The 9,203-nt window shown below is 36.8% G+C and overlaps 1 protein-coding gene and 1 long non-coding RNA gene across 2 annotated transcripts; one reads left to right on the top strand and one right to left on the bottom strand.

Annotated features, from left to right (window-relative positions):
• Positions 1-82: 82 nt before the first annotated feature.
• On the top strand, positions 83-5,772 carry LOC148722434 (uncharacterized). The gene is made up of 3 exons (XR_015992205.1): positions 83-279; positions 429-497; positions 4,833-5,772. It is a non-coding gene; the product is annotated as an uncharacterized LOC148722434 (long non-coding RNA).
• Positions 2,021-9,147, bottom strand: LOC111323264 (protein ILRUN). The gene is made up of 6 exons (XM_022926576.2): positions 8,895-9,147; positions 8,740-8,749; positions 7,092-7,236; positions 6,617-6,814; positions 5,793-6,040; positions 2,021-4,142 (listed from the first exon to the last, which is right to left on the bottom strand). The coding sequence occupies exons 1-6, from the start codon at positions 9,047-9,049 to the stop codon at positions 4,002-4,004; spliced, it is 897 nt and encodes a 298-aa protein (XP_022782311.2). The 5' UTR covers positions 9,050-9,147; the 3' UTR covers positions 2,021-4,001.
• Positions 9,148-9,203: the final 56 nt, after the last annotated feature.

A 9,203-nucleotide genomic window follows, 5' to 3' on the forward strand; every position in this document is an offset into this window, starting at 1 on the left:
TGTTCACGTTCCACACGGGTGATTAAGCCAATAAGAATGCGCCGTTGTGTAACAGCATGCACGAAGTACCTCTATTGGCTTTTTTCGGTCAAGTGCTCGGAAATGCGCCAAGATGATTTACAAATCAAGATCGAATTTTTTTGTTAGACTTATGCTTAAATATAAATTTAAATTTGAGGAGTTTTCGAAACAATTCAAGGAATCTCCGCCTCTTTCAGTCTGTCTGTAAATTTGTTTAAAACCTTAACACAGGATTGCTTCTGATAAACTTATTAACAGGTGAGTGATAACGTGGCAACATAATTTTCCCAACAATGATTAAAATAGATTAAACCACGGTTTCGAGTAGAAAACGTCACTTTTGATCAGATGGCTACGAATATGATTTATTTTTGACACCCTCTATTATCATATTTTGTTTCAAACAGACCCAACGTCTGGAAGCAGGGTCAAATGCCTATCATTCCAGCTATGCGAATAACGCCGAGAAATTTCTTGTGAGTAGCATCTTTTCTTTTTCATGATGGATAACTTATTTTAGTATTCAAGACTTATTTCAACAATTTCTCCTTTTGTGGGCATTGTTTAATTTCAAGTTCACAACACCAAATCAACTAGCCGAGAGGCACGAAACGACTACAAATAATAACATGAAAAACTGTGTACAAAGTTTTCATCGCCGAAACGCTTAAAAATCAACAGCCATTTCGTGACTCAAAGTTCAAAATTGAAACAACAGAGGCTCTTTCAAAGCAAGAGTCATGAAAAATATCTCGACAGTTGGATTAAGTAAGTTAGACATTGAAACCAGCAGGGGTTTGACCAAACTCAATATAAATAGTATTTATATTATTTGCGAAGTCTTTTGTATTGAAGTGCTTCACTCAAGAACCTAGAGGTAAATTACCTCTTTCATGCAAGACAGCGAAGAGTCATCACTGACAACATGACACCTAACATGTAAAAATAAGCTGGATTTTGGGATTAACTTTGTTGCGTTTCTTATCAGTAGGATGCAGTTTTGTTTCGCTCTAATTATAGTCAAAACATTTTAAGTATGAAGCAAATTAAAAGATATTCGAAATTTTAGCTTACACAAGCTACAATACTACAGAACATTGCTTTTATCTAAGGCAAAATGGAGAAGTTAGCCAAGTTTCAATGTTTTATTTCTGCCAATCAGTTTTCTTTTTAATGGCCATCTATTTAACTTAGTTGCAGTTTCGCGGGATGAATGGAAAGTAAGGGCCTGATTACATGAGCCGGGCTGATTTCTTTTGTTTTGGTGTTCGCCAAAGCGTGAAAACAAAAGAAATCAGCCCGGCTCATGTAATCAGGCCCTAAGAGATCGTAAAATTGTCAGACCACATCAACAGCTGAAATGTTCACTCTAAGTATAAGAGTTTGCCAGAGACACAATATCTAGGCTAGTGAGTGTATTAGTTTTCCGAAGTTTTCGCTAACATCGTTAATAAAAAAAATGGAAACTGATCTTAAGGGCGTTTTCTACGTTCGTCAGTGTTCGCCGGAAAAAAAAAAAAAAAAATCAAAAGGGGCTATTACTTCACGAAATACGTCACGGTAACTTAAGCCACGATTCAAAATTAAAACTACGATCTAAGAAAATCCAATGATGCAAAGTAATGCAACGATAGCACGGCGGACCAAATATTATAAAATGACTAAGATGCTACGAGGGCACTGATTGGTCAAAAATCTATCGTTGACTTTTCCCCTGTAAACTCATACAAAACTGAAACATTTTAACTATGTTTTATAAAAACGAGAGACTGCACTTTCTATCATGCTAGATGTCGGGAGATCAGGCAAACGATTTACACACTTTTCTCGTCTCCTCCCGACATTCCGCGTGACTAATCATGCAGGTAAGCCGGTAGAAAGTGTGGTCTATTGCTTAAATATTTCTGCATTATCGAGGGTTCAAAAATGGCAGAGTCAATTTTTTTAAATCTCCCTTTGCTCTATTTGAGGGGTAGGAGGAAAAAATTACATGACACGGTTGGAGGTTGAACAGATTTTATAATTTTGTGACCATTAATTCTGAAAATAAAACTTGCTGCTAACTTCAAGTAGCTTAAAAAAAAAAATCGCTTTTAAATGAGAGATCCCATGATGATTAATGTGGATTATTAAGGGTTTTCCACTATATTTAGCAAAAATTTTATGACACTGTGAACAACAAGTGATGCTTCGTTTACACAAGTGTAACATGTGTATCATAAATAAACCTCATTACGGCTAAAAACTTCCTTTTTACAAAATAAATCCTTTTTTTTTTTTAAGGAGCAGTTATCATTTGTTGCCTGGGGGAATGGAGAATTGGTCAGGGATCACTCTTCTTCAACAGAGTATAAAGGGGGGAAGGTGGGGGTGACTATAGAAAATTGACAACCAATTAGAGTGGTTCACAACAACGTTGCAGAGCCTTATGGGGGATCAGGTAAATTTCATTGTGACACAACCAAAGTCCTCTCTCTGACCACCCCCCCCCCCTTCAACAGGCAATAAATAATTACCAGTCCTTTACAACATTAAAGCATGACAACCATGTTATTCATAAAACATTTTCCTCATGACAATTACATGTGGGCAAGCCAAAACTACAATTGTTTAATTTAAAACCATCTAAATTACAGCCCCTACCAAATCACATGTGCAAACTTTAAAATATGGGCTGGACTAAATATGGAAGGCAATATGCATTACTTTGTGACTGGGTGGCTTGTTTATCTAATGGTATTTTAGCTACAAGGGGTAAAATTTGACTTAGGTTTCCAAATAATGTACCTATCAATGGTTTGTCCCAGGATGGGAGGGGCAGGCTACTCATGGGAAAATCAATGAGAGAACCCCCCCTTGAGTAGGGACTACCTCAGGGTCGGGAATTTGACCTGGCCACCATCTTGGATGACGATGTGAAACAGGGCTCGCCAATAACTTTTCAACTTACTAACCAAGTGGCCACTGACAACTTAGATGTTACAACAATTTGTTTGTTTACTAGCCAAACTGGGCTAGTGGAAATCGAAAACCACCAGCCAAAACTGAATTTGTACTAGTCTGTGGTTAGATAGCTACCATTAAGTGTCCAGCCCTGTAGAAGTTGTGAGTTCCATTCCCAGGCAGTTGCAAGATATTATACACTGAATGCAAATATGGCATCAAATTTGAATTGCCATTGTTCTGGACTGACTAGCCTCATCTTCATGTGGAAATACAAATTAAAGCATTATTACATGTGTGAGAGGCTAGTCAGTCCAGAACAATGGCAACTTAAATTGGACACCATATTTGCATTCGGTGTATTTGCCTGTGCTTTTTAGTTCAAAAGACAAAATCCAACTGAATAGAACTTTTCATTTACCTAGTTGATGTCAAAGTGTAGCCCAAGTTGTTGCAGTCTTCTTCCCATCCCCAACCCCACTTTACCCTCCTCAAACTTCCAAGATCCGATTGTTCGTTCTCCTCTCCAGTTGCTACACATTTCCTTGAAAATTAGTTCCAAGACTTTTTTGTTGGATAAAGACAAAACTTCCACCTGATAAGCCTAAGTATTCTAATTACCTGTTTGATGGATATTGTATGGATATTCTAGGGAGAAAATACATGTTAATCACATTTGGGAGTTAAAGAAATACCAAAAGCATGTGCATATTAGATAAGTTACCTTACGTTAACGTTGTTCTTTTGGCTGAAACAACAATATGCCAAATGAAATTATATCAGCTTGATTAAATGACATTATGTCAGACTACCTAATCGAGATATATAGTAAAATATTCCTGTGTAGAGTTTTAGAAGTGACTTTTCAGCTGCCAGTTTCGAGAAAAAAAATCTGTTTACAACCTTTGAATATTCATCAAAATTTGAGCAATCAAATCTCTAGTAAGAATTTAATTTACTCCTTGAATGTCTAATTCTGACCCCAGAACAGGACCTACAACCTTCAAAATATCAAACACCAACTAGCAATGCAAATGTTATGAATGATCTAGGTCTGAGTCTTGTACTAGAGATGTATCCCTTAATTGATTCACTAAACTGTCCTCTTCTTTGCCATGGAACACTGATCCAACTTGTATACTAGGAGTGATGAGAGGTTCTACATGTTCTCCATTGACCTATAAGAAAAAGAGCCAATGATTATTTAGTTCTTATTAACCGAGCGGGAGGTCTGTATGGGAGAATCTTGACCTTGGTCAAGATTCTCCCACACAGACCAACATAGCTCGGTTAATAAGATGTTTATTATATGGCTGTGTCTCATATGCCAATTTTTTATATTCTTTGTACCTTTATTTTCTAGACCGGTCTAGATGCTGGTCTAGATGGGAAAATCTAGACTGCTTTCAATATTGATTTCAGCCAATCAAATTCGTGAATTTGGTAGTTCTCAGTCCTTAAAAGACACAGCCATAGAATAATTAACAACTATTCACTGAAGTGGAGGTGGTTAGTGGTGGATATTTACTGAGCTGTGAAGCGGCAAGGTAAATGTCTACTGCTAACCACCAACACTGAGGTGAATAGTTGTTTTAGTATATACTAAAACAGTGAGATAATATACACCACCGTCGTTAATTTGAGTGATTTCTTTGCTTGTCACGGATGCAAACCGGGACGCCATTTTTTCCCAAGTTGCTTGGAGGTAAATAGCAAAGGATATTCGGAGTTTGAATAGCCAATCAGAGCACGCCTTCAACACTATCCACTGTTTTAGTATATACTAAAAGGTCATATCAATATTTACAGCTGTTTAATCCTATTTCAGTTAACAACTTTTAGTGAAACAAATTTCATTTGACCTGCAGATCAAAAACAAGCAAATGAATGATCCTGTGAGCTGCAGTTTTAGTAAACAAGCCTAAAAAAATCAAGGCTTCCACAGGATTTGGACTCGAAGAATAACCTTGTAAACTTTGCATCACTCCCAATGTTTGGCTTTGCAGCTCAGTTAGTGGTAGTGCCCAACTACTACATAGTAGTACTTTCTACATAGTAATACTTTCATTCCACTAATTTATTCTTGTTTTTCTCGTTGCCATGTTCCCACCAATAACGTAGCTCCATTTTCCACCTTTAAAAGCACGCACAACCCACAATTCCTTTATTCGCTCTGATGAAGGGCTAACGCTCCAAACGTCAGCTTTTGTAATCGTTACGGTGGCCAATTTACCATAATTTCAACTCTGTTGATATATCCAAATTATTTTGTTACTCCCAGCTACGCAGCCCCAAACAGTTTCTTTTGAAACTATCAGCCATTACTACATAGTAGGCTTGATGGGACCAAATGATGGCAAGAAAGTAGATTATAAAAACTGTAGCAAATATAATTATGATGAATATCAGAGTAAAATCAATTTTGGTTGAAGTAGGTAAGGGTTTGAATTATTAAGAATCAATTGTAAAAACCAGTGATTAAATAGCAAAGAATGCCTCAAAATAGCAGTGATATGAGTGAACTTGATACCCAACTTGCTTTCTTTTGTCATATTTAGCATGCCTCAGGGAAATCCTGTATGTTACTGAGGCTTATTTTAAGGCTTTACTGAATTGAGCTCAGGAAGCTAGCCATAATTTATAGTATAAGGGCACTTGATTCATTTGTGTTGAAATTCAAATAATAAAAATGAAAAACCGCATATAGTATATCAGTAGCTGTAAATTCCATCTTTGTCGACATCATAAGCCTGCGCTTCAATTTTGCAGCAACTCGTAACATTATTAGAACAATGCTGATTAATAACAAATGAATAAAATTCACTTACAGTGGAATTAAAAAGAGATCTCCTAGCAGGTGAAACGTGGATAACCCCATTAGCTGGGCTGTTATGGGGAACAGAATAAATAGGTTGTGGGGAAATTGATATGGGTGTTGAAAGTCCAAAAGGATTATCAGAGGGTGATGAAGGGCTGGATCCTTCATGAAAGTTCATTTCCCTTCCTAATGATGACAGCTGCTGTGTGAGTCCTAACAATCCTCCTTCATCCACACAGAGAATGACCCATATAACATCTAAGACAAATGAATAGCACAACCCATTAGTGTATGGTAAGGTCAAGTTAATATTCTAGCCAAGTGACCCACCCTATCCAAGCTCATCCTTGTTTCTGTGGCATGAAGGGACTAAGAGTATCACTGCTCCCCCCTGGATGGGATGCTAGTCCATCCCTATCCCTCCTGGATGGGATGCTAGTCCATCCCTGCCCCCCTTAAATGAGATGGTAGTCCACCCCTACTCCCCCTGGATGGGATGCTAGTCCATCCCTACTCTCCCCCTCCCCTGGATGGGATGCAAGTCCATCCCAAAGTTCCCCCTGGCGCTTCATCAGGCTTCCCTGACAATTTGCAAGAACCAATGTATACTCCTGAGTGGAGAGAGGGACTGCAAGATTTAAGAATTAATGAAATGATTGCAAACTTGAAAAGCTCTATATTTTTAACTTAATTCTCCTTGTTAGTGCCATAGGAAATGTATAATATTGGGAAAAATAATAATTTCAACTGGAAATAACATGATTTTAACTTCTGTCATACATGAATTTTTGACTAATATTGCACATGACACGCTATTACAGTAAATTAACTTACCCCCAAAATACTGTCCAGATGGTGTACACACCCTCCACTGACCCTGATACATGCCTGTTTTTGCAGGGGATATCATGTTCACACTAAGGTCAAAAAATTCGCCAGCACTCAAAGATTTAACAGAGACCAAATTTACGGGACCCAGTTGGTCACCAGATGTGTATTTTAGAAACACTCCATTTGGCCAAGGAGTATTGCCTGTAAGGAAAAAATATGCCCTATGAGCTTCTAATTTATATTATGCATATGATGTAGACATGGAAGATGTGGCTGCTGATTGTGGACACATTAGAATCTGGATTCAGAGGTCCACGTTAGGATCTTGGCACCCTTTACAGAAGATACTGTTTTTTAAATTATTTGAGAATCAGACAAAATCTCATTCCTGAATTTCTCACAAAAAGCAGTATCTAACCACACCCTTTGAAGTTACCAGTAGAAACGCTATAAAAAACATGCTATTTTAGATTTTTACCATTATTTTGAATTCGCCATGTTTTCACAAAGGCTGTGTTGGGTGGGACAGACTCGCCCTCTCCAATTGTCACATCTCTGATAAATGCCATACTTGGTAGTTTGTCTTGAGGACTGTTAAAATCATAATATGCCCCTACTGCTGCCTACAAAAACAAAAAAACAAAAGAAAAAAAAAACAAATTCAAGGTGATCTGAATAGTGATACAACACAGTGTCATTAAAGGGAGACAAATCATTGTTAAATTGTAAATACAAAGTTTGAATCTGCAAAGTGAATGTTTTTCGGATAACAGGGAATAAAGTATTTAGTGAGAAAAAAAACAGTAACTGTTATTGGCTGTTCTGACACTGGATTTTTCTGTGTGAATGTTGGATAAGTATAAACTGTTCCAGTTCTCACTATTTATCTATAAGATATGCGAGGGACTCCTGTGATGTGAGTTTTTTCCCCTCATAAATTCTGCTGTCAGTTTGAAGGAAAGTATCTTCCATTGGTTAATCAGTAGGTAATTAACTGAGTCATGATGACACTGTAGTCATTAATTAAGCCTTTCACTGCCATAATATGAAATGATTGATAGTTTGGTGCTAAATCAAATATTTCCTAGTTGATATTTCATGTTCTTCTCATTACCCAACTGCTTTAAAACCCTATAGATATTGTAAGGAGAAGCTCATGTTTGGTCACTCAAGAATGAAAGGGTTAAGTTTCATGATCCAGTGATCACATACATCTACTTTCAAGTGTTTTGACATTCCTTTTTAGGCTTAAACTTTTTACTCCTAACATCCACTAGAGATTCTCCTTCACGTTTGCCATACAATTCTTATGATGTTAGCTTGGATAATTTGGTATTGGATCAACTAATAAATTCCCTTAATTTATACTTTTCTCAGTTTATTCCTATCACTTGTCTGCTTAATACTGTTTTGGTATATAATTGTAAAAAGAAATTCTGTCTTGGTCATGCACAGAGTTAAGATTTAACAGGGAGCAAATAAATGAAATCCTGAGATCTACAGCTGTACCATGAAAGTTTCTCCACTCTGGTATATTGTAATCATCCTTTCATGATCAATCTTTGACTGATCTGAATTGTTAATGAAATTTTGATACAATTTCAAATAGTGCTGATAGTTGATGAGAGTTGAAATATTTCAAATGTGGTCTAAATCCAAATTCTCCAAACCAAATATTCCAGAAATGTTAGTATGTATCTCTGTCTTCAGTACTTGAGAGCTGGCATGGGGCTTACACAAGGCATTAAATAATTTGCTATGAACTGTAAATTTACAATTCTAAGCTATACTGTAGAAGACCACAAATATACCCGACCGCGAAAACATAAAACGTCTGCTGATAACCACAATTCAACACCAGCAACGGATAACAGGAGTCTAGCTACCCCAACAATAACAATTAAAATTTGAATCGTAAGGTGCAAAATTACACAAAAACTTTAATCATATGGGAATATACAAAAGAAAAAACAAAAGCAGCATTGGAAAAAAAAAAGACTAATAGACCAGCATCGGAAGGTTTGACCAAGAGAAATGAAAAACATTAAATGTCTTTTAAATGAACACAAGTTACCCTTGGAAGCTAATTTGAAACAGAAAACCAATACAAATATACATAATCTTACCTGGAGATTCCTTGAGACAGAACAAACAGTCATGACGGAAAAACAAAAACCATTGATTAGCGTCACGATTTTTCCAGAAAATGAAACTAAGCAAAGAAAATATAAAACTACAGAAGTGTAGGTTTGAAAAAGAAAATTACACAATTTACATTTACCAGTTTGTCATATCTAGGAAGAAAGCGCACCCTGACGGGTTGAGTTGAAAATCCAACAGTCTTTGAAGTTCATTAATAAGAACATCGTGATCCGTGGTTCCCAAACAACTAAATTTTGTTAAAAGATCGCCATCTAATTCGCAATCTACATCCATCGTAAGAGTTCTAATTGCGTTAGAATGTCGCAAAATTTGATTCCAAACAACGCATTTCAAATGTTCTGAACGGCCGAGGCAAAACGAAAGGATGGTGACGTCATGCTTCACAGTAGAAGTCGCTGACCGCACTGACCCGAAGGCTTCAAAACAG

The sequence above is a fragment of the Stylophora pistillata genome, chromosome 10 (assembly GCF_964205215.1).
Source record: "Stylophora pistillata chromosome 10, jaStyPist1.2, whole genome shotgun sequence".
Classification (NCBI taxonomy): domain Eukaryota; kingdom Metazoa; phylum Cnidaria; class Anthozoa; order Scleractinia; family Pocilloporidae; genus Stylophora; species Stylophora pistillata.